At 40.6% G+C, this 25965-nt stretch overlaps 1 protein-coding gene across 3 annotated transcripts in view; it reads right to left on the minus strand.

Annotated features, from left to right (window-relative positions):
- Vwa8 (von Willebrand factor A domain containing 8) overlaps positions 1-25965 on the minus strand; it is a 411314-nt gene that overhangs the window by 121014 nt on the left and 264335 nt on the right. For all 3 annotated transcript variants that reach the window (XM_052732663.1, XM_052732664.1, XM_052732662.1), the window contains 5 exons: positions 20095-20170; positions 18209-18344; positions 15547-15666; positions 11562-11767; positions 9188-9339 (listed from right to left, as the gene is read on the minus strand). In XM_052732663.1, coding sequence (XP_052588623.1) covers positions 9188-9339; positions 11562-11767; positions 15547-15666; positions 18209-18344; positions 20095-20170 — 690 coding nt within the window. The remainder of the gene's footprint in view (positions 1-9187; positions 9340-11561; positions 11768-15546; positions 15667-18208; positions 18345-20094; positions 20171-25965) is intronic.

Genomic DNA, 25965 nt, shown 5'->3' on the forward strand with positions numbered 1-25965 from the left:
CTCTGCAAAGCAAGAAAAACACCAAACAATCCTGAAACAATGCCACAATGGCACAGAAATGGCTTTCATAACAGGACATTCTCAGCAACCTCGACTGGGAGTATTACTAACATCTGCTAGAATGGCTGGTAAAGTAATGAATGATGATGGATGCAGGATAAAGAGTTTCTGCCTTTCAGCTTCCCTATGCAATCAAGGACAGCAGATCATAGAACTAAGAGTTGGATGAGTCATAAAGATTACTTAATTCAGTGTTGCAGGCTTGGGTCCCCTCAAGTACTCCCCAATGAAGTCTATCCAGATGTGTCAGAGCCCAAGCGGCAGAGCTCTGGGTCTCTCTTTCCTGGGTAGCCCCAGTTCTACCCTTGACACAGAAGCTTCTGCCCTAAGACAGGCTCACTCTGAGTGGTTATGATTTAGAAACAACTCATAGAGGCAGAGTAACAAAAGCTATTGGGGTCCAGCCCCAGATAACTCTTTTCCAGAGTCCAGAAGAGATGTTGCAAGCAGCTGGGATCTAATCTGAGGGATATTGAATGAATCTATGCACACTCAGCTCTTTTAATCCATTCACTTTATTCTTCTAAGTCAATTCCACAAGTGCCATGGGGGTACTGGTTTATATACACTTACAAGCGGTAATTCTTTGGCAATGCAATGTGAGACTTGAAGTTTTCAGGGTCATAGAGAGAGGTGATAAGATCCAAACACAGAGCAGTAATCATCAGCTTTCATTTACAACCCAAAGGGGGAGTGACTAATGAAAGAGGAAGATTTAAGCTTAATTTGTACAAGAAACAAAGATTGGCACTTATTATCCACCTGGCCTTGGCAGTTGTCTCATTGGGTCAGTGGAAATATTTACGTTATCTCAGTAACTAGCAGATGGCTGAACACCATCCTGGAATCGCAAGCAGTAAATCCCTTAAGTTAGGGTGTTGTATTAATAAACCGGGGTGAAGGTAAGGAGTTAAGGATTTAAGGTTAGTGAGGTTAGCTTCTCCTATCTGTAGGTGAGATGAGCTCAGGGTACTCTAGTGCTCATCTATCTGTAGTCTGTCCTTGGATGTTTGAGAAGTGTCTCAGATGAAATGCTTTTGTCTGGAGATGGTACTGGCCAGACTGTCTGCTAATGAAGATGATTGCAGAAAGGCAGACTCTAAGTCTATGCTAGAATAAGAGGAAAATAGGCCTGATTATGGGAAAGGGGTCTTGACTGTGTGACTGTTTTCAAACACAGCTGGAGAATGTTATCCAAATACCCCCAAAGTATAGGGGAAATTGTGCCCAACAAATTATCAGCCACACTGTTAGAAGTTCTTGGGAAAAGAATCAAATGGAAAAGCTACAATAGCACACAAGAAATTCACTGTAGGAAACAGCTGATACATTCAAAAGCCAGTATCACCAAAACACCTTGAGTTTTGGCTTCCCTCTGGCAGAGGCCTTGGCTATGTCAGGTTTTAGCTCTGTCAGTACCAGCTGAATTCCTACTTCATATTTCTACGGCTTGCAGCAGTAGAGAGGATACACAGTGACGTAAGACTGACCAGTTAAAGCTGACCACTTTAATAATCATAGCTTTGAAGACAGAAGTACCAGGTAATGGAGTCTATGTGAGGAAACTTCTAAAGTGAACAAATAAATGTCTTCAATTTGAAGAATTTGTGGGTGCCACTAATAAAAAAAAATCCTGACTGCAGGATATTTGTTGGCATCTTATAGGTAAGATGTTTTTATTTACTTCTAGAAGTGATGAAACATTACATTAAGTTGAAGGAACCTGACTAGAATATATTCATAAAATCACACACACCCCAAAATTCCAAGGTGTCTAGAAATAGAATCTGAAAGGCAAGTATAAAATTTCCAAAATATCTGAAAATCTTGACATCCAATGGATAAATTTGGCAAGTAGACAGTTGTGGTCGAATGCCCGCCCCATCCTTATTATGCAAGACAAATTCCAACACACATGTACACTGTGTAGATTCAGAGAGTTGATATTGGTAATATTCATATAGCAGAGGTTAGGAGTTGAAAGATAGCAACTACTATCATTTTTGATACTTTAAAGATGTATTATATGGGGTTGGGGTGGGGCTAGCTCAGTGGCAGATCACATGCTTTGCATGCGAGAGGTCCTAGGTTCAGGCTCTGGGCAGCAGGCACATATATATGTGCCCACACTCGTGTGTGTGTGTGTGTGTGTGTGTGTGTGTGTGTGTGTGTGTGTGTTCTGCATGTCCTCATCTGCATTTTTATATTGATGCATACCAGCCCCAAACCTACTGTACTGAAATACCACATGCTGACTTGATCTCACATTGGCCACAGGTGAATGTGCCACTGGTCTGTCCTCAGAGCAAGTGTTGTAGTGTGACTAATGCTTTACTATAATAGAAGCAAAAGTCCCAAGACACAGCAATTTTAAATAGATAGGTCTTTACTTAACTTTTAAAATAAAAACAAAATGAAAAATTCCAGTGTTAACAGAGTAGATGCTTAAAAAACAGAATGCAGAAGTGATACCTATTTACTAAAACAGTGTAGAAAGCCATACCCAAGTCAAGTGTAGCCACCACCACATTAAATCCTTTAAAGTACAGACCACCAAAAACTCTTCATAAAACCACTGCTTAATATACTTCTGTAACTCATCAATTAAAAATTACATTATTTTGCTTAAAAGTGAAATTTCATTTTAAATAAAGCATCTGAAAGTGTAGTAGGAGAATGCCTAGCAACAAGACATCTGAGGCGTAATTGCAAGGCTCTAATAGGGCTTCTTCACTAGCAAGGGACACTTCTAAAGTGTAGTCACACAGAACAGTCATTTTTAGACGTGCAGGCTGTCTAGTGAGAACATTCGTGTATGTCTGGAAGCATAATGACATTTAGCCATATCCAAAGAGTCACAAAGCAGTGATATAACTGGGTTTCTTTTTCTTTTGAGAGTCTCTCACATGTTTTACAAATCTGTTCATTGTTAGAATGAGTATCTTAAGCTTCAAATCCAAGGAGGGAAGGAAATGGAGAAAAAGCAGAACAGGAAGCAAAGTGTTATACATCATAAAGCTCTCATTTTGGTTATTTTTATTTTTCAACAAAGAAGCTTGAGAATGAAGTGTTTTAGAAAGAATGCCTCTTAGGAACACATGTCCTAAGATAAAAGCCCCAGAAAGATAAAACGACTGTAACAAGGATGTCTCAGGAACATGACAGAGCATCAGTGATTATAAAAGGTCCAGAGGATCCATCCTCGGTTATTTCTGCTGCTCAGTTGGGAGAGTGCTTCCCCAGCATCACAGAAAGCAGGCAAGATGACACATGCTTATGGCCCAGTGCTCAGAGGGCTAGCCTGGAATACAAGACGACCTGTCTCACAAAAATCAAACAAGAACCAAAAGAAACAAAACCAACTTCAAACCAGTTATTTCTGTAGGGTAGAGTAAGGGAAGTCCCTGGTTTCTTTTTATTTTGTTACAAAGTAGCAATAAGAAAAGTGGCTTAAGAACAAATGAAGAGGTGCTGGAAGAGAAACTGAGTCAAGGGCAAGGACTCTGGAGCACAAAGAGTGGTCATTTAAGTGGGTTCAAGGTTGTATATCGGTCAGGGAATCAGCAGCAGAAGACGGCCTGGAAGCTGGAGGTCACCCTCTGTGCAGTCATTTCACAGTGGCCACAGCCTCGGGAGTTCATCTTGCGTTCCAAGCAAGAGAGTGCAGATGTGTATGCTTCTTATACATATACGAAATTTATGTATCTACAAAAACTTCGAGAGCTCTTATCTTTCCTGCATGAATCATTCAGTCTTATTCCAAGATCTTCCTCATGTGTCAAAAGGGAAAACTTAAATACATGTGGGTGTACATAAGTGTGTGTGCACGTGTGTACCACATTTCTTTGTTTTTATTTTGAAAGGCCTTTTTAACAACAAAATCAGTAATTTTCAGCGTCTGAGAACCATTGCAGAAGTTGCCAATAATTTGTTTATATTGTCATTAGAATTAGAACACATACAGCATGCAGAGACAGACAGACAGACAGACAGACAGACACACACACACACACACACACACACACACACACACACACACACACACACACACACACACACGCATCAACTCTGTCCCCTGTTTTCTAAGAGACCCTGTCTCAAACAACTACTCTACAAATGCAATTGTATACATGGAATGTGTATATGTGAATGTGTGTATATAATAGGTTTATTGTGAGAATTATTTTTAATGTGTGTAGAGAAAATTGCCTAGAAGAGTATGTGGCACCTAGTTACCTAGCTACAGTGTTTCTGCTGCCATCCTGTAATATTATACCATTATCATTATCACATTAGTACAACAATAAAAATGCTATAATAATTGCATTCTAAAGTATTTACATTTTATTTTAGATGTATGAAATAACAGTTCTTTCATTTTAATTACTGTTAATATAATGTGTAAGTCATTTAAAATAGAAGTTGAGAAAATGGGCTTCCCACCCTACCTTCTTTTTTTTTTTTTTTTTGGTTTTTCGAGACAGGGTTTTTCTGAGTAGCTTTGTGCCTTTCCTGGAACTCACAAAGATCCTCCTGCCTCTGCCTCCCGAGTGCTGGGATTAAAGGCATGCGCCACCTCCGCCCAGCCCCACCCCACCTTCTAAGACATGTCTCCAGCATGACAAATTTTTAATTTGGAAGCACTAATATGATAGCAGCCTGTTTACTATTAAAAGGAACTTCAGAATAGGATCAGTTGAGGAACAAACAAGGAATCTATGCTCAGAAAGTTTATAACTATGTATAGGTACCTATGTTTATAGTAGATGGTCTGTATGCCTTTCCTTGGATATATAGAACAAATTGTCATGTATGTAATATGTTATATATATATAAATTAAGTAGCACCACACACATAAAACACATATAAATATAAAAACAAAAACAATGGTATTTAAACCTAAAGCATTTAGTTGTAATCCAAATACCCATATCTGCCTATGACATTAAAGAATTCAGATTTGTATGGCTACATTTAGCACATACCACTGATGATTCTGATGAGCTGTTTCTCTATATATCAAATAAAATAATGAAGTTTAAATTCCCTATGAAGCATATTTCTATTTTGAAGTCACTTCTCCCAGTGCGCCCAATTTGATCACATTTACCATCTCTCTGACATGTCCTTTCTCATGCTTTAGAAACTGCCAAAGGGACAGATAGAATGAAACCCAAAACCAGCCTCAGAAGGTCCTAGGGAAACGGAGGGCTGAGTGTCAGTTCAGACCCGGCGCTGGGATCTGGGAATATGGTTTTGGATCAAGAAGGGGTACATTATGACCAAATCACACACACAAACCAACCGAAAACCCTCAAGTTAAAACCAACAGGTCTGTAAAGCTTTATTAAACAAGACAGGTAAATTCTTAATCACACTGGGTCTTTAAAAAACTGTGTAGGCCTGGATGTGGGGACCCTACTATTTAAGAGAAAAAAGGAGAGGGCCAGCACCTTTCTTTTGGGTAGTTCACCATTGCACCACAGGGCGCTAAAATGACATAGCTCTCCCCGCCCCCAAGACAGTCTTACTATGTAGTCCTGGCTGTCCCCGAACTCGTTATGTAGACCAGGCTATCCTTGAACTCAAGAGCTCTACCTGCCTCTGTTTGCCCGAATGCTGGTATTAAACCCCTGGCTTGACATCACCACTCTCAAACACCCAATATATATTCTGATTTGAATTGAGGAAGGACAAATTGTGGCCTGGTGCTGATGCATGTAAAAATCTCCCTCTGCTCCAACACCTGCTGCATTTCTCTTTTGAGTTATGGTGGCTAAGTCACCTTCCCACCCTGATCTTCAGTATAGCTGTGACCACCTTTGCTCCCATCCAATCAGGATGATGGTTAATTACATAACAAGGGAATTAACAGGTTATAACAAGACAGTTCATTCATGGAAAAAGGATATTAAAGTAATTGGACTATTTTTATCCTTCTACCTTAGGAATGGGAATCCAATGCCTTCAAAAGTCTTCAGACTACTATTGACAGTTCTTTAGTGGGTCAAAGGCTGTATTGGTCAAGCCTGGAATAGCTTTCATGTGAAAGCTTATACCAGAAATGTTTGAGGATATGAATTTTTGAATATTTGTAACATACACACATACACACACACATATACACACACACACAATGTGGAGATGAGGCCCAAGTATAAACATATTAATTTGCTTTACATATAACTTATTCACATAGTCTAAACATAATTTTATATATGTTTTAGCACATCTGTGTTTCACTGCAGCTTGTCATGTGAGTTCAAGTACTCATTTTTCCACTTGGGTATCTTGTTCTTTTGAGACAGCATCTCTCTACATAGCCCTGGCTGTCCTGCAACTCACTTTCTAGCCCAGGATGGCTTTGAGCAGAGATCCACCTGCCTTTGCCTCCCCAGTGCTGGGATTAAAGGCATGTACCACCATGCCCAGCTGTGGCATCATTTTTGACATGCAAACGTTTCAGATTTTGGCTTTTCAGATTAGGATACCCAATGTGTATTACTTCTAAAAAGTTTCACTTTGCTTTTACAGACAAGGGACACATTAAGACTGTGCTAGAGTGCAAAGGCTACTGGACAAGCAGAGGGCTCAGTGATAAGCTCCATGGGGACAAGCACATACTCCAGCCTTGACCAGGACAGTCTTAACGCCACATCTGTTTTCACAGTTGCTGCCAACACTTCCTCTTCCAGTCTCAAAAATGCCAATTTGGATAGCAAATTCTATTCTTATGTTTTCGAGAATAAAATGCTGTCATTTTACCAGCAGAATCCCATTCAGCCAAGAAACCTCTCCAAATTCAAATGCTGGCTACGAGGATTTGATTCTACAAGGGTGGCTATGTGAGACCAAGGTATGGAGTCTGAATGGATGACAGACTACTGAATTCCAAGCTGTTATCTTGCTGACTTTATCACTTGTCTTCTCCAATATAAGACATGACAGGGAGAGTCCTAGGGAACCCATGGGTTTCATGAAAGGACCAGAAAACAATACCACTAATGTTGAGCTGCGGAGGTCACTAGAATTTACAGATGCTTTGAATGACTGTGCAAATTATATAGGACACAGTCACTTCTACCACAGGAAAAATTCGCTTTCTCCCCATATCTGCTCTAAGCTTATTTTTAGCTCTCTGCAGGGGGTGGACAGCTAGCTGTGTCTAAGCCAATCTCAAGCCCAAGTTTGACCCTCTTTTCTCTAGACTTCTACTCTGAGCACCAGGACTGGCAGTCACTTGCCCTGGCGAGTATGAACATGCTGCACCAAGAGTTGTCGTTTAAAACTAAGGATGACAGCCGGGCGGTGGTGGTGCACGCCTTTAATCCCAGCACTGGGGAGGCAGAGCCAGGCGGATCTCTGTGAGTTCAAGGCCAGCCTGGGCTACCAAGTGAGTCCCAGGAAAGGCGCAAAGCTACACAGAGAAACCCTGTCTCGAAAAACAAACAAACAAAAAAAAACAAAAAAAAAAAAACAAAAAAAAAACAACTAAGGATGACAATGAGGAAGTCAAACCATTTCTGCCTTCCTTCCATAGAAAACTGCCAACAATTTTCTTATAATTGATATGCCTAACGAGTACGTATTTTAATCTTTAAAATGAAACACGAGCACTGGAAGATTAGCTGCAATCCGCAAGCCTGCTTTCCAGAGCTAGAATTCCAATTCCATAAACTTGTCAGCAGTGGTAAAAACATCCTATCTCCAACTGAAAAGGTGAGAGTTTGTAAGAGGGAACTGAAAAAGTGTTAGTGAGAGACGCTTGCACATTACAGACACGTTCTGAACTCTCTAATAGAGAAGATACGTTATACCCAACACATTACCTTGTTCAAAATCCTTATAAGGACTGCTAACCAACCACTGTAATAGTACTGTATAGACAAACATAGCCGTGAGCTTCTGACTCCAACCACTGTAATAGTACTGTATAGACAAACAGAGCCGTGAGCTTCTGACTCCAACCACTGCAATAGTACTGTATAGACAAACAGAGCCGTGAGCTTCTGACTCCAACCACTGTAACAGTACTGCATAGACAAACAGAGCCGTGAGCTTCTGACTCCAACCACTGTAATAGTACTGCATAGACAAACATAGCCGTGAGCTTCTGACTCCCACTCACTCTTCCTGAAAGAAAATTACTCTTCGAAAATGCAAACCAGTACACCCAGAACATCTAACATAATACCATCTTGGTGCTTTTATCACAGAAGGGAAATATTTGTTTCTCTTTGGGGAATTCTTAGTATGTTAGTAATTTATTTTTCTTGGCTTCTGTGTTTTTATAATGACTTCAAAGAATGATATGTACACACTTAGGAAAATTTATATTGCTAGCGTAATCACTGATTTCAATTTAACCTCATTCTAAATGTCTCCCACAAGAGAATAAGTTCTAGTAATTTACCTTAAGAATTGTAATTGTTCCCTGTGAATTTATGATAACCTACATTTTGTAGACAAAGACGGCATAAGATGTATTATCAATAAACTACCCATCAAAAAATTATTTCCCAGTTAATAAACTCTGCCAACTCCCTCTGGTCAACAACATATTTGGTTTGAGCATACACAGCTTGTGCTGTCAGCCCATGTGCTAGCAATCTGATTGTTCTATCTCCTTCATCTATAAAGCTAAAATAAGTACTCTCAGATCGGCAGTTACCTGATAAGTTTAGAAGCCTATCTTAAAGAAAGCTATCTGGTGACTGGAATCAGAGCATCTTAGTAAATGAATTACTCTTTTTGCAGTCTTTACATCTGTACGCTGATTTGCACTGGGTTATGAAATAACAAGACCCACAGTCATTCAACAAAAGGACAGAGACTGATAAAGAAACAAATATTTCCCTTTATTTGAGTGGGTTACAGCTACTTGTGGGATATTCAGAATAACTAAAATCCTTAATTTACAGGACTATAAATGATGCTACTTAACTGAGAACCAGCCAGCAAACAGTAGCCATCTGAAGAACACTACCCATGGAGGGTTTCCCACATCAACTCAGGGGTTTCCACCCAACTCAGTTTCATAGTGTCTACCATAAATTAGGAACTATGGGCATCTAAGAGTCAGATGAACAATACTCAAGATTTTTTATCAACAGTAGGTTTCCTTACTCCTTTGCCAGATGCACATTGGTAGGCTTTGCTCCAATTGGGATCCCATATTTGTGCAAAGTGTTCATCAAAATTTCCTTCATGTCATTGTTGTAAGAATCAAAGTCAAATACATTCCGAACCACACTGGAGAGACCTTCGGTGGGATATTTCTGCACAGAAAAAAAAAAATCTTCATTATATATGAGATAAAGCATACAACACTATAAAGGCTATAAAACTGAGAGAGCAATAATAATACACTAATGAACTTCAGCAGAAATGCATTAGCTAAGTTTGCTAAACAGGTAGTAGGAATACACCCTTACGTTTAGCAGTCACTCAGACAGCTTATCTTCCTTTTGAGATACACAATGCAAATAGTGGAGTTGCAGTTCTCCCTCTGAGTGTCAGGGCCCTGCTCAGACCTTCTGTTGCCTTCTTAAACCTGCCTACTGCTGTACTATTCAAACTAGCCAAGACACGAAACAGACTAGATGCCCACTGACAGATGAATGGATTAATATGTGGCAGTACACACATCGGGATTTTATGCAGCCATAAAGAATGAAAGTGTGTCACTCACAGGAAAATGCACGGAACTGGAGATCATGTGACATGATATAAGCCAGAAGCAGAGAGAAATGCATTCTGTGTTTCCTCTTCTATGTGGGATCGGTATTGAACAAAGGCACAGAGGACGTGAGAGGAGAAGGGGGAATACGAGTGGTGAGGAAGAGGTTGAGAGAGAGAGAGAGAGAGAGAGAGAGAGAGAGAGAGAGAGAGAGAGAGAGAGAGAGAGAGAGAGAGAGAGAGAGAAGGTAATACAAGAGGGGATAAGGAAAGACAAAAGAGCACACTGTCCCTTGCATGCACAATCAGCTTAACTATATATACACATACGGGGAGAGAGCAGAAGGGAATGATTTGGGCGGGAAGGAACCAGGATGAGGTGAGGAGGGATGGCAGGGGAGAGCAGCAGGGAAGGAAAGACTTAATGGAGCAAGGTACCATGCCATATATGTGTGAAAATCTTATAATGAAACCATTATTCTGCACTCTAAAAACAATGGAAAAAAGGGAGTAACAGATTGATCAATTTAAACTAGCTAAATAAAGTGGGGAATGTCAACACAGACATCTCTAGAAAACTCAGTCTATGAATAAATGGAGAAGAATGATAAAGGAGGAAGAGAGAGGGGAAGAAGAACTTAAGTGCAGAAATAGGGAATGGGTGGCTGCCTGCTGCTCCCTGAACATGGAGGTAAAGAAAGCAAGAGCCACCACAGCTAGACATACACTGGTAGTTCCTCTAATGACTGGTTTCATTGTCCTTCGGTGCTGACATCCAAGCCGGTATGCTGGACTTAGCAAGGCCTTATAAGTAGAGTAAGCGCTTTTTTTTCTTTCCCATGTATATATGGGATATATATGTTTTTCAGACTTAAGGACAGAATGCTATATTTCTGTATGTGTATATGTTGTACAATAATTAAACCAAGTGAATGGACCTATTTGTCATTTTGCATAATTATATTTTAATAGGGTAATCATTTAAAATATACTCTTAGCAGCTTTGCAATGAACATTCCATTATTATTAATAGCTTTTCAGTTACTGTGCTGAGTAATAGCTTTTTTTCCACTGCAACTGAAGTTTTCTCCCTTAAAATCTCTCTCCCTTTTTTACCTCCCAGCAACCTATTTTTCTCAGTGAGGTTTTCTTGGAGGGTTAGAGGCTGGAGAGAATTCACAAGTCAAAGGCTGTGGCTGTTAGGTGGCAGATCATTATTTGCTATAGAGTTTACATGATTTTGTTTTGTTTTGTTTTCTTTACCAAGTGGACTATACATTGTGCATGACCAGAGGAATTTTATTCTCTTGCTCACTTATCCTAATTTGACAAATGTTCTTTTAGTATACTATCAGTTAGTTCTTGCTCTGTTTTCTACCTTCATGTCATTTGTAATTCTTTCTATCCAGATACCACATGCTAGTTGTAAAAAGCTAAACAACAAAAACATTTCCTTGCTGTTTAATTATCCGCCCCCAACACACACACGCACACACACACACACACACACACATATATATACACACACACACACACACACACACACACGTGCACCCATCAAAAAACAAAAATAAACCAAAAACAACCCATCAAATTTCTTAGCTGACTGGTAATGATCATGGTACAAAATCTTGCTAAAGCCAATTCAAAGACTACAGTAGGAACACCCTCTGGTTTTCAAGATTTATTGCTTAGATTATGCACACTTCATATCAGGTTATCTGACTGACCTATCACAAAATGGTAAAACTAGTTATAAACTGTACAATCTGGAAGACACAATGGTTTCTTCTAGACACCTTTGCACAGATGTATACCATACCTGTAAATGTTTGACAATGTTGACAACTTCTCTGGTAGAATAAGGATAGTTAATAATTCCTTGGTCAGCCAAGTTCCTCAGCTCTCCAAAGGCCGCTACAAGCTTCTGAAGGATGGGTTCAGGCACGTTTGGGCCATACTGTTTGAGCATCTCAAGCTCGGAATGGGGCTTGGGGTTATCAATGGCATGACAGCTAAAAATGTCGCCTACAGAAAGGAAGAAAGATCACATTCAGTGGTGATATGCACAACAAAATGCAAGGGTGGTTTAAAGAGCCAGTAGTTGCTCAGCAAATCACCAAAAGCCCATCTAACAATAGGATTGTACAGAGAAGAAAGAAAACGCCTGAACCAGAAGAAAACTAAATGATATGTGGCTAATTATGCATGAGTTTATTTCTATTAAAAGTTATGATACCTGAATACATGCTTCCTGGGAAATATTAAAACACACAGGGGCAGACTCCTTTGTCCCTGCCAAAGTACTCAGTGGTAATGGTTTACCTTATTTTGATCTAGGAACCATGTGGTTAAACAGCTATTTTGTGTATGCATATGTAGGAGTGCTGTGTATATTTAAAAGTAGCAAAACAGAGCATCACAGCTTCAAGCTTCATCTCACAGACTGACATTTTCAAATACAAACATTCAGGGCAACTTTGTTTTTTCAGTGAAAATGAAAGTTATCATGAATGTAAAAAGGTACTTGGTCCCTCTACCATGCAGTCATCAAATAATTACTAAACATCTTCCAGATACCAAGTATAACCCGAGGTAATATATATCAAAGATTTAAGGAAAAAATTCCCATTCTTGTGGAGCTTATATTCTGTTACAGGGAGGTATGTGAGTATGGTATATGACAGTAGAAATTGTCATGGGAGAGGGCAGTCACATGGGCCTCGTTGAGAAGGTAAAGTCTTCGAATATGTAGCTACATGGAAGAACATCCTGGGTGGTTAATACAGCTCAAGCAAAGACTCTAAAGCAGGTAGAATTGGCATACAGAAGAGTGAGGCAGGAAGTTGGAGAGAGGATGCGGGAAACATCACAAAGGATATTGGAAATCACTGAACATAAGCTCAGCATCTGAGAGACGAGCTTATAAACTCAGAGTGCAATGGGCAGCCATGGGGATTTCTACCAGAGAAGCAGACTGCTGTGAAGGACAGACAGACTGTACAGGGTGTAGGCCAGCGGTTCTCAAACTTTCTAATGCTGAGACCCCTTAATACGGTTCCTCATTCTGTAGTGAAATTTTCATTGCTACTTCATAACTGTAATTTTGCTATTATTATGAATTGTAATGTGTTTTCCATTGGTCTTAGGCGACCGCTGTGAAAGGGTCATTTGGCTCCCAAAGGGGTTGTGACCCACAGGTCAAGAATTGCTGGTGCAGGGTGACAAATGCCCATCCATGGGTCTGCAGCACTCCTGCTCATTTTGCTAGAAGAGGCTCTGACCAAATTGTCCTTCAAGGATGCTACAGAGCAACAGCTTTGGAAGGCAGTCTCTCTGGAACATGGTTAGGCACGCTTATTTCAGGATGTTACCCAAGCTTAGGTCCTTCTGCACTGTATCCTGCTGCAGGTGCAGGATTATCTAGCTTCCTTCATGTTGTCCTGGGGGAACTGGGGCTTGAACAACCAGCACTATGCTGACTCACTGACTACTCATTTTGTTGTTTGGAGAGAGGGCCTGATGGCCTGACATTAACCCAAGCTGACTGTGATCACTCCTATTCTCTGGTCATCACCCCCTCATACGGGTCAGCTTTCTCCTCCGTCCCCTCTCTCTTTATTTATTTACCACTACTTTCATCAAGAGACATAATCCCTCCTTTGCTTTTGACCCAGAGTCTGGTGTTTCCTGTCATGAAATTGTGGCAGGCTAATTTATTAGGCAAATAGGTAAAATCTTAGATCGTTCACAGATCATGACAACAGACAGGAGAAGCAAGAAACCCATTAATTAACCATTATTATTATTATTATTAAAAACAATCACGATGAAAGATGGTGGTGGTTCCAACTAAAATGGTGGCCAATGTTGGTGATGGTGAGATAATTTGGAATGTGTTTTAAGAGCCAGTAAGATTTCCTGGTAGATGGTAAGACATGTAAGAGAAAGAAAAGCCAAGAAAGATTTTGCTGTCAAGGACAGAGTTATTATCATAAATCAAGGGGATCAAAAAGAAAAATCCATTTGTAACTCCTCACAGTGTGGAAGTATTAGATATAAGTTAAGGTTTTAATAACAGGCAAGTTGGAAATAAGTGTTCAGCAGGGAACTGCAGAGTTTGGCTGCAGAGAAATTCATGGCAACAACTGTTATTTAAGCGATAATGTGAAATGACATGCTTTGATTTTACCAAGGGAATGAGTGTAGATAGACAAAAGACGACCAGAACATTCTTTGAAGGAATAAATAAAGAAACTGAGGAATGGTCATCAGTGTGGGAAGAAGCCTAGAAAGTGCTGAGGAAGGACCAGACATCAAGGACGGACGGGAGAGTGACTAATTGTGACAACTGTCCTAAGCACCCCTGACGGTAAGACACACCCAGGGAACATGGCCATCGCTGCGTTTAGTCATGGAAATGGCCCCATGACTTAGTCAAGAATGGCTTCTGGTGGGGGGTTCAGGCAAAGATCTGACCAGAACTGACCTGAGAGGGGTGAAGAAGAAATGGATGTCGGAACTGCAACTTCTAAACACAAACAACTGTTCAGAGTTTCTAACAGTAGCTGACAAAAAAGTAGGTAGACAGAGAGAGACCCTGCCTCAAAAAAATAAAGTAACTAAGGTGCCGAGAGGCCAGGGATTTAGGAGACCAAAGTTGTTCAGCAACCACCGTGGGGAGAGGGGAGCGGAGCAGGGAAGTGGGGGAGGGGAAGTGGAGGGGGGAGGGGAAAAGGGAGATGGAAGAGGGGAAGGCAGAGGATTGGAGTAGGTGGCAAGGAAAAAAAGGACAAACCAGGAATGAGTGACAAGTGGCACAGGGTGACGGCAGGTGGACAGACGGACAGTGAGCATCAATGCAGGCCTGAGAAGGAACGTGGAAAGGGTGCCTGGGCGTGAGAATGGCTACGAAGAATCTGAACCTGAAAAGAACTTGCACCTTTCTCTACAGAGAAAGGTGCAGCTGGCTCGAGTGTCCCTGAGCACATCTGTGAGAGCAGCAGGAACGCAGGGATCTAAAATCAAAACTACATGAATGGTATAAATGAGGACATAGTATACACTCTAAGATGTATACAGGAGATTGCCGAACTCACTTCCATGACTTATTGTCTCAGTTAATATTCCGAGGACTGGTTTGCATTTCAGCATCTAGTACTACTTATCTCATTTCTCTCAATAGCAACACACTGCTCTATTGTCCGGATACAGAATTTCTTTATCTAGCCCCTTTGGAGGGACAGTGGAATGTTTTCATCCTAGCTGTTATACACAACGCTGTGCTGACTATCCTTGTACTCGAATGGCTGTTCAGGTAAACTCCTGGGACAAATCCCTTATGTGGAACTGCCAGATCAAGATCCTAACAGGAGCCTGGGCCTGCTTTCTACTGTGTATGAGATTCCAGAGAAGAGGAATTCTCCTGCGTGGCTGCTGCTGCTGCTGCTGCTGCTGCTGCTGTACCCTCCAGGGCCTCCCTACTCAGTATGAACCAGTCTCTGCACAGCTGGCCTCAGGCTTTTTAGAGGAGGTGACAGAAGTCGACACTAACAGCCATTCATTATGGAGCATTCAACAACTGCTTAAGTTGTTTATTCTGAGTCAGACATAAACGTGCAGTCCAGCTCAGAGCCTGGCTCTACCACTCATTAGCTAAGTGATCGAAGAAAAATAACCCCTGTGAGTATCAAAAGCTTCCTGCCCCAGATGGTGACGATGGAATCACAGCCCATGGTGAGTAACAGCCGCCACCATAGCATTGCTGTTGAAATTATTCTTGTTATTATTATAGTCAGTATTTTTACCTAAAGTACCAAAGAAGTCATTGCCCAAGAAAGGGAAGCCAGGCCTGTTGGCCAGAACTACCATCCTGAAGTCAGGATGAATCACGATAACGTCTGTTCTTCCATCCACATTGGCAGCATCTGAAAAATGAAACAAGTAGTTCATGAAACTCTGTTCAAAACAGCTTCAGGTGTCCCTGACTCAACTCTCATCTCCAAGGCTGTGGCAGGACATAAGATGAATATCAGCGAGGCTCTCCTTCAATCCAGGACACCAGGAAATCACACAAGTTTGAAAATTGTTATGCTCTTCTACTTCTAAGCTATCCTTCAGAATGATAGGAGAAGACACAGAGGGCCAGACACAGCCCGGGCCTGATCACAGCTTCTGTCTGCACAGCCTCTTCTTCCCTCTGGTCACACCATCTTTGTATACTACAGTCCTCAGAGCAAAGGATCAGGCTGAGCTCTAACCCTTGAGAGTGTAAGGGACCCTGTTAAGGGACAGTACTCAGGCTAAGGTAAATTCACATTTTCCCTAAACTGTGAAAGTCAAATGTTAGAATGCTGTTAATAGTGCTAGGTACATCCCAGAGCAGTGGCCTTGCAACAACATCAAAGAGGAACATGTCTACCATGCCGACCTTTCTAATGGGGTTCTCTTTATATATGTTCTTCAAATATTTAAGATTTTAGTACTGATTTATGGTACTGGAGAATACTATGTATTCTCTAAGGCTAGTTATAAATTTTCAAGTCTTTTCACAAGACAAAAAAAACCCCTGAAATTAGCATCTTACATGTATTTAGAAAACTTAAATTGCCTTACAGTTAAATATACTTGTATAGGCTAGGTTTTGTTTTGGTTTTTGGTCAACTTGACACAAGGTAGAGTCAGTCACCTGGGAAGAGGGAACCTCAACTGAGAACATGTCTCCATAAGATTGCCTGTAGGCAAGTCCGTGAGGCATTTTCTTGATTAATGATTGATGTGGGAGGGCCCAGCCCTCTATGGGTAATGCCGCCCCTAGGCAGGGGGTCCTGGGGCATATAAAAAAGCAAACTGAGCAAGCTATGAGGAACAAGCCAGTAAGTGATTTTCCTTAATGATCTCTGCTTCAGTTCCTGCCTCAAAGTTCCTGCTTTGAGTTCCTGTCCTGACTTCCTCCAGTGATGGAATGTAACCTAGGAGTTGTAAGCTCTAAGCTTTATGCTAAAAATAAACTTTTTCTTCCTGAACTTGCTTGTGATCATGTTGTTTTATCAGAGCAACAGAAATCCTAACTAAGACAATACTGATGAGATTTATTAATTTTCCTTCTCTGCCCACCCCCAGCAGTATCTACTAAAAGAATAGTATTTCTGTGTTTGGGGAGGAAGAAAAGTAAAATCCAAAGTAGAGAATAACCTCTTCCTGAGTTATATATATACACACACACACATACACAAATTAAATAAACCATCCTGTAACACAATTGTTAAACGGTCTTATTAATAAAAAACCTGGAGTCAGATACTGGGGTGAGAGCTAAAAGATCAGAAGAATAGAACAAGCCAGTCACAAGTTCTTACCACTAGGAAATCCTCATCCCAAGAGAGCTACTTCCTGTATACTCATGCCTTATATACCTTTCTGTCCCTGCCATCTTACTTCCTCTCTCCATGCAGCTACATCACTTCCTCTTTCCATCCAGCTCTATCACTTCCTGTCTGTCTGTACAGACCTCCAGACCTCTATGGTTAACTAGTGCTGGGATTAAAGTCATGTGCCACCAAGTCTGACTCTGTTCCCAGTGTGGCCTTGAATTCACAGAGATCCAGGTGAATCTCTGCTTCCTGAATGCTAGGATTAAAGGCGAGTGCTACCACTGCCTGACCTATACGTTTAATATAGTGGCTGGCTTTTTCCTTTGATCCCCAGGCAAGCTTTATATGTTAGAGCACAAATAAAATATCACCATACCATCCACTGATTTTTAAAATTTTGCTTTAATGTATGCACCACATGTGTACCAGTGGAGGCCGGAAGTCAGCATTGAATTCCCTGGAACTGGAGTTACAGATGGTTGTGAGCCAACATGTGAGTGCAGGGAATGGAACCTGAGTTCTCTGGAAGAGCAGCAAATATTAACTATTGGGCCATCTCTCCAGCCCATATTCAGTGACTCTTAATTGTACTGAACCAATAATAAAAGTAAGTTTTAATATTGTGAGCAAGAGAAGCAGGCCAGAGTTCCTAAAATGTCAAGACAGCATTTTAATAATAGAATCACACACAAATATTTGAAAAACAGGTATAAAGATTCAAAGTTGACATTTTCACGGTAGAAAAGTATAAAGACTGATCACAGAAGAGGGAAACTGGGGGCTGTGGGTATAGCTTAGGGATGAAGCATGTGACCCCACGATTGAAGCCTCAATTCTACTCTCAGCACCAACAACAAATAAAACCAAAACCAAACCAAACCAAACCAAACAACCAACCACCACCACCACCAACAAAAAAAAACCCTGAAACCAGAGAGGTTAGATTTAGATGTTATTTTTAGAAATGAATGTCAGTACAATTTAATGTGCAAGGAACTTAAGCTTATTGCTTGTTTATAGGAGAGAGCTAGAGAGGTACATCCCAGAGGTGCCAAAATTACACATACTACGGAAAATGTCGCTCTTTACTACTCACGTGCAACAATGCGTCGTCCATCTGCTAAAATCATTTCTCCATTTTCTACCAGAGTTTTCAAAATACAGGTGACATTTGTCGGTGCTTTGTCTGCCTCATCGACTACTAGAATATGACCCAACTTTACCGCTTTAACCTTTGAAGACAGAAAATGTATCATTAGAAACAAAGAACCAAAGTAAGCATTATTGAAAGCTCATTGCTCACTGCTTTGATTGGCCACAGCCGGTTGTAAGTTCCAGACACAGACGGCAGGCACCACACAGTCAGCAACAGAAGCATCACAGAGGCACTCAAACACAATAGCAAGTTTGGCACTTTTCTCCAGTTAGAACCATTCCCAACAACATTTCACACCCCAGAATGGGGGAGACTGAAAGTGCCATGGGGGGTGGGAGGAGTTTGATGGGACAGTCACTGTACAGTTTGGAACGTACAGTTGGATCAGAGGAGACGGGGGTTCAAGACAAAGAAAATCATGGTCAAACTGCATTTGGGGAAGAGTGAACACATTGTCTCTAGGACAGTCAATGTAAGAAAAGGCACAGCAAGGTAGACTGGGTTTCTACTGCTAAGGAATGGGCTGCCAGATGAGAAAATAGGCACTTAACCTCACCAAGTAATGGGGCAGAACTACATGTTTGAATTCTGACCTGATGAAAATGGAGCACTGAGCTATACTTCAGGGTACTGAACTTGGCAGAACACACTGAATCGACGTAGTTTGGCAAAGTGAGTGAAGTGGGCATAGAGAAATATTAGAATATTAGGTAGAATATTAGAGTGACCTTGTGGAGAGGCATCACCTATAGACTGGATAGGAAGGCAGGCGAGCGTGCCAGGCGTTGGGTAATCATGTGGAGGGAGACATGAGGAGAACGATGAGGCTGTAGACCCCACCTACCCTTGCCAGGCTCTCCTCATGCTTTCAAGGAGGCAGGCAGGAGATACTCTATACATTTCAACATAATCTAAAATTTCTTTCTAAAAGAGATACTAATTAATAACCCACAACCTAGTGGACCATATCAAATTGCTGTGACTGCACAGTATTAACTAATGATTTTAAGGAAACAAACTTATAAATGATGCTTCTTTTTATCACAGTATTTCATACTGTATTCTCAAAGGCTTTATAAGGATCCTTTTTTTTTTTTTTTTTTTTTTGGTTTTTCGAGACAGGGTTTCTCTGTGTAGCTTTGCGCCTTTCCTGGGACTCACTTGGTAGCCCAGGCTGGCCTCGAACTCACAGAGATCCTCCTGGCTCTGCCTCCCGAGTACTGGGATTAAAGGCGTGCGCCACCACCGCCCGGCAAGGATCCTTTTTTTAATTTAGGGTGAAAATAAACTAAATTTAAAGAAGAAAAGATGTAGCTGCTCCTACTCCTAACACACCTCTGTTCAGAGAGGAGCTGGGCTCGAGCTTGGAGACTTCTGGCACAGATGCTGAATTTCCCCAGCCTTGGGGGGCCTGGCCCACAGCAGCTCCATGACAACTGCCTGCAGAGCAGCTCTGTGGCCAGGCTTAGATTTGGGTCTCGAGTGGGAGTTTGATCCTCTCAGCCCCCTAAAACACTGAGTTGAAGTTTTGTTAGTTTAGAACAACAATAGACTTTTTAAAAGCCTCAGAAAATAAGCAGAGGATCCCTGTCAGTTCCTGAATCTCTCACTGAGGAGAGAAGGGCAGGAAGAGAACATATCATTTTCCCAAGAATTTCATTTCAATAGAGAAGCATATCTAAAATGATACAGGTATGCACTCCAATCAGACAGACACTAAAATGATAAACGCATGTGCTCAATTCAGATAACTGACCCATCCATGGGCTGAGGTACAGGTACAATCAAAACACACTTTAGAATGTTTAAATCATCAGCTTACTGACCAGAGGTGAGTCTTCATACACAATTAGTCCATCTTTAACTGAGGGCTGAAGGGTCAGAGTCTGCACCGTGGTGTCCCTAAAGTCAAACCAAACATTTCATAGTCAGGCCGGAAATGAACCAATGTTTGAGCATGAATAAATAATGAGTAAATCTTTAAATTTCTTCAACATCCTGCTTTTCCCAAGAAAAACCAAAGCAACAAGTGAAAGTTCAGCCAGCAACAGCATTCTGTTGACAGCATAAATCTTAAGGGTTTAGAAATGAATACAGTCGCCAAATCTGTCTCTTTCCCTCGGCAATCTTATTTGTGGTGATTTCACTACTCAAAATTATCTCCTGAGGATGAAGAGACTATTTAAAAATAAGTTTATATTGCTACATATTACAAAGAATACTTACGCTATTTAAAAATTGATGGCCAGATTGCCACCCTGGCCAATTAACCTAGGAATACCACATCCCAACCAATCTGCCATCCGGGGGAAAGGCCAGACTATCATGCTACTTGAAGAACACAATTAAGTCATAGGATTTTGAAGATTTGGAGATAAAATCCAAGGCTTTGTACTATATTATTTCAAAGCTATTCTTTTACTATTTGTCTGGCCTTCCTTTAAGTGGGTTCTCAAAAAATGTTAACATTGAGTTATCTATGCTCCGAGCCTCTCTTATGATGAGCCGTGAAGTTCCTATCACCTGTGTGCAGTATTGCAGGCATTAGACAGGCAAGTTCTCACATTTTCAAGGCAGGCAATTTTATGTCTTTACTTTCTACACACACTGCATCTTAAAAATGAAAAGTTCTATGACCAATCTGACCATGCTACACAATGAAATCACATAGAGTAAAGTATGACCATTATCTCTAAGAGTCCAAAGTCATCTTTCAAAGGACCCTGCTACTTATTCCAAGTAAGCAACGAAGCTCCAGCTGCACTGTCTTGAACACCTACTATGTATAAGACACTGCCTGTACTGTGAACTTCAGACCTTGATTCTGTAATATACTTGTGAAACTTAAACTCAAATGGCAAACTTTACTACTAACTTAAAAATTTGCAATGTGCATCTTGGAGGTAGGGAATGGTCCTGATGATCTTTAAGTCTGTCTTACAAAGGACAGTGACATCAGCAAGGTATACTTGGGGTTGACTAGTCACAGCACTCAGAGTTGATGGTTCATGTCCATTTTTTATTCCAGATGAGCTGAATCTAGACTTTCTACAGTTGTAGGTAACTTCTCTATGATAGCCTTCCTGTACCAGGCTGGAACAGATACATGGACAATATAATCATAAATCTTTACATTCCTAGACTTTGTTTCAATTACACCTCGTCAGAAGGGTTCTCTAAAGTGACAGTAACAGGTTTCTGGAGTTAACCTCAGCCTCCTGTGAGCTCCCATGAGCATGGTCTAGTGGGTTCAGGGTTTGTCCCCAGAGTTCACTGCTTCCTCCATGTCACAAAGAATATATTCCAAAGAATCTACTAAAAATCAAAGTAAAATGCACTAGGAAATGTAAAAAAAACACAAAAACAAAAACAGTGAAAATACATTCTGGCAATTTATTGGTGCTTTTCAACATTTTTTTTTATGAGACATTGTAATATGTTGTTATATATCAACTTTTTGTATTCACAGGTTTTATACATTCACTGTCAGTCACACTTTATACTAGCTTTTGATGACAAATTAGTTTCCAGTTTTTTTTTTTTTTTTGGTTTTTCGAGACAGGGTTTCTCTGTGTAGCTTTGCGCCTTTCCTGGAACTCACTCTGTAGCCCAGGCTGGCCTCGAACTCACAGAGATCCGCCTGGCTCTGCCTCCCGAGTGCTGGGATTAAAGGCGTGCGCCACCACTGCCTGGCGTTAGTTTCCAGTTTTGAATAAATTAAGAACAAAGTTTCATCAGCTGACTTAAATTCACTGTTAATATTCTAACACTAGAAGAGAGGGTGGATGGGGAAAGGAAAAATACTTGTTCACACAGATTTTTATAGCAGCATAATGGATTTCTCACCTCAGCTCTCACATATTTTAAGGGCAACAACTTGACACCTTCCAGTACCAAAAAGGAACAAGAAACTCCTGCATCATTGTCAGTGGGAAGGGGAGTTAGTTACTGAACGAACACAGTGTTTCACAGCACCTTAGATCAGTCAACTTAAGGTGAATTTTAATTTAAGACAGGCAAATGAAGCTGCTCTATAATGCTTGAAATTTGATAGTACACAATTTGTCAAACTGCATTTCATTAAAGGCTCGATGCTAGCAGTAAGAACATGTGGGGTTTTGTTGTTTTAGAAAATAAGCACAAATCAGATGATCTCCAAAGGTAACTACAATGAGGATACATGCAAACGCGAAACCTGACTTTTAGTGGGATTGGCTAGGAAGGAGGAAATTACAGGACAAAGCCAGTGTTTGTTCTGTTACCCCAATGATACCGTCCTCTGAACAACAAAGGGAAAGTAAAGGCTAGTAAAACACGTCAAATAGGGCAAGCATGAAACTCTGGTTGGCGTGTACTTAGTCCAGTTATGTGGCTGATGTGTGTGTGTGTGCGCGCGCGCGCACAATGCACTCTACTTCTCCATGGTACCTAATACAATAAGAGAAGAGCTGAATTTCTATGACATCTCATGATTTAAGTAATAAAAGAAGAGTAAAATGTTAGTAAATAACAAGACACTTACTGTGGCTGCAGACAGCACATGAAACAGATTCCTAATGATCACACAGTAATTTTTTTCATTATATTAGATTTAAATCATTGCCCCTCATTTATGAGTGTCTTGGGTCAAACATATTAATTGTACACATACAAAACAATGATCTGAAGAGAATACAGCAATTTCAAAACCATTTTGACTTGTTCCTTTCAAAAACAGCTTTGAAATATAAGCTAATAAAACCTTAGAGTCAACAATTTCAACAACACCAGGGAGAAGAAAAGCTAACCCTCATCTCAGCCAGTTTCTTTAGCCCAACTTTTAATAAGTTGGCTTTCCAGTTAGCAGTAATGCTTGAGTTAATGAATGAATGTTCAGCTAATTGCTGGTGTCGGTGCTATTACCAACTGTTCCTGCTTCTTCCTAGTTTACAAAGTACAGTTTTCTATCAGTTTGTCAGTAAATGGGTGGCACAAAGAAACAGTACGCTAAACAAGTGTTCTTTAACTGTAATTTAAATCCTCCTTTGAAGTCAAACTTGTCAATATGTAGTAGTTGACTTAAAAATGACTCCAGATGCAATAAAAATAATTAAATTATGAACAGACCAGGTCTCCGTTAAAATGAGGAAATAAAACTGAGGCGGGGTTACTGCTGATGGGGTGTTGTGGGGAACTAGCCTCTGAGGGCGGGCTGGTTTCTCTGTAGAGCAAATGTGATTTCCTCTGAAATGCTGTTTGTAAAGGTACATAAAGCTATCTTCTAATTCACCAAGGAGCAAAAAATATTAAAATCAAGATATTAATTTTCAGGGTATTTTAATGAGTTGCATTTTTACAGATTTAGGTCAGTTTTTTTTCTTAGAAAACTAGAGTCAAACCTGAGGGGGACAGAAAAAGAGAGGACACAGGAGCTTTAAAAGCTGACCCCTCCTTCAGCACCTGAAATCAGTGTGCACAGGACACTTGGAATGTGAGCAGAACACGAGAATAGAAAACAGAATGCTCAGAAGAGACAGCTAACACTGAGTTCCTCAGTATTTGGAAGTAGAACTGAAAGATAATTTTTATCAATAAGATATAAATAATATTTACTGAATGAGATTTTCTTTTCTTTCTTTTTTGTTTTGTTTTTTGAGACACGGTCTCAGTATGCATTCTTTGCTGGTCTAGAAACCCCAAACTGTAAGAGCTCCACCTGCCTCTGCCTCAGAGTGCTGGGATTAAAGGTGTGTGCCAAAATGCCTGGCTGAGATCAGACAGTTTTCAAGTGAAGACTTTTGACATCATCAAGAAGATAATTTTTGTATTGATTAAGTTTGTTCTGACATTTTCATACATGCATGCTGCATTCTGTTTCCCGTCATCTCTCATCCTCCTCTACTGTTATCCCCCCTTCCTACGGGTCCCTTTCCCAAATGCCGATTTCCCAAATGCTCACTGATTTTGACCAGGTCATCTGTGTGGTGATAGGTTTGGAACACCCACTGGAGCCTGGTGGGATCACCAGTGCATACACAACTGAAGACAATGATTTTCCCTTCACCCAAATCCTCCAGAGCCCCAAGTTTACCAGGGAGGGATAGTGTCCCATGAGTCCCTCCCTGATCCATGACTGGCTGTTGACAGGCCCAATCTTGTACAAGCCTGCCTTATTTTAAGAACAGTAGTAAAATAAGAGAGAAGTAATAATTATTAATGAAACAGGGAGGTACTTATATGGAGACGATGTTAATAAATTTAAGGATTAACCATTTACAGATACCCTGGCCTTCTACTGGATAGTAGAAGCACATGGCCTATCCTGTGATATGTAAATTTTTCTTGCTATATTGGGAAAGAAATTTCCTTGGGCTTTCAAATAGATACAGTCCTTGTTAAAAGCAATGTTGCCAACCAATAAAAAAGACAGACAAAAAAACAACAAAAAAACAAAACAACAACAACAAAAACCAAACAAGACTGTAGCTGGAATCTTTTTTCTCAAGTTTTAGGTGGAAACTCTTGCCAACACGTTGGGCGCCATTTGTAGCTGGAGAATTTTCTCTCCGGGTCCCACCAAACCCCGGCAGTCTGACAGTCCACTTATAAAATAAACACAAAGATGCTTATATTATTTAAACTGTTTGGCCTAATGGCTCAGGCTTCTAGCTATCTAGTTCTTACATCTTAAATTAATCCATTTTTATAAATCTATACCTTGCCACGTGGCTCGTGGCTTACCGGCGTCTTCACATGCTGCTTGTCATGGCGGCGGCGGGCAGTGATTTCCTCCACCTTCCTGTTTTCTCTGTTCTCCTCTCTGTTAGTCCCGCCTATACTTCCTGCCTGACCACTGGCCAATCAGTGTTTTATTTATTGACCAGTCAGAGCAATTTGACATACAGACCATCCCACAGCACAAGAACATGATTAAAAAATGCAAAATTTAAAAATAGCATCAGACTATATCTAAAAAACATCTGGCTTGGTCAGTCATCAAGAACCCCCAAAGACCAAGGCAGCTCATATCTAAAGAAAATTAATATATATCATGAGAAAATACAATAGAAAAAAGGATGAAATTTGAGTGGAAAACAAAGGAATGGGGGGTAGAGATGGGAACTACCACAGTGCTTGAGCCTTCTCAATGCTTAGAAAGGAAAATCCTTTAGAAAATAAAAAGAATTTTTATTCCTGCCAGATGCTGAAAAGACTCCTGCCCATAAAACAGTTCCTCAGAGGACACATAGTTCCCCCAATGTCATTCACTCCTTACTGACAGTCTAGATTCAAAGAAGTCTTAACAAACCACAACGGAGGAAGACTGGGGCGGGGGTGACTTTTTTTTTTTAAAGAAGTTACCAGGATGTATGGAACACTCTGTAGTTCTTGGGCAGGTAGTTGCTGGAGACAGCAGGAAGAACATGAACTAAAACAGACACCTGGCAGTAGGCAAACACTTCAAGCTGGCCCAGTTTATCACTATCACGTCTTCTTGCCCTTCTGGGTTCTCACTATTGAAAAGAAATCCTTCCACGAGCTGAACCGTGACGAGCATTTCCACAAACTCAGAAAAGTCTGCAAGTTGTTCAGTCTTTAGAAATAAAAACTCTGCTCAAATGGTGCGTAGATAATTGGGTCTTTTACTCTGAAAACCAGCTTTCTTGGTTGAGAAATTCTAAAAACTCAAAACGATGTCAGTTTTTGCTCTTTGGCAG

The sequence above is a fragment of the Peromyscus californicus genome, unplaced genomic scaffold (genome assembly GCF_007827085.1).
Source record: "Peromyscus californicus insignis strain IS unplaced genomic scaffold, ASM782708v3 Scaffold_12__1_contigs__length_115047231, whole genome shotgun sequence".
Lineage (NCBI taxonomy): Eukaryota > Metazoa > Chordata > Mammalia > Rodentia > Cricetidae > Peromyscus > Peromyscus californicus.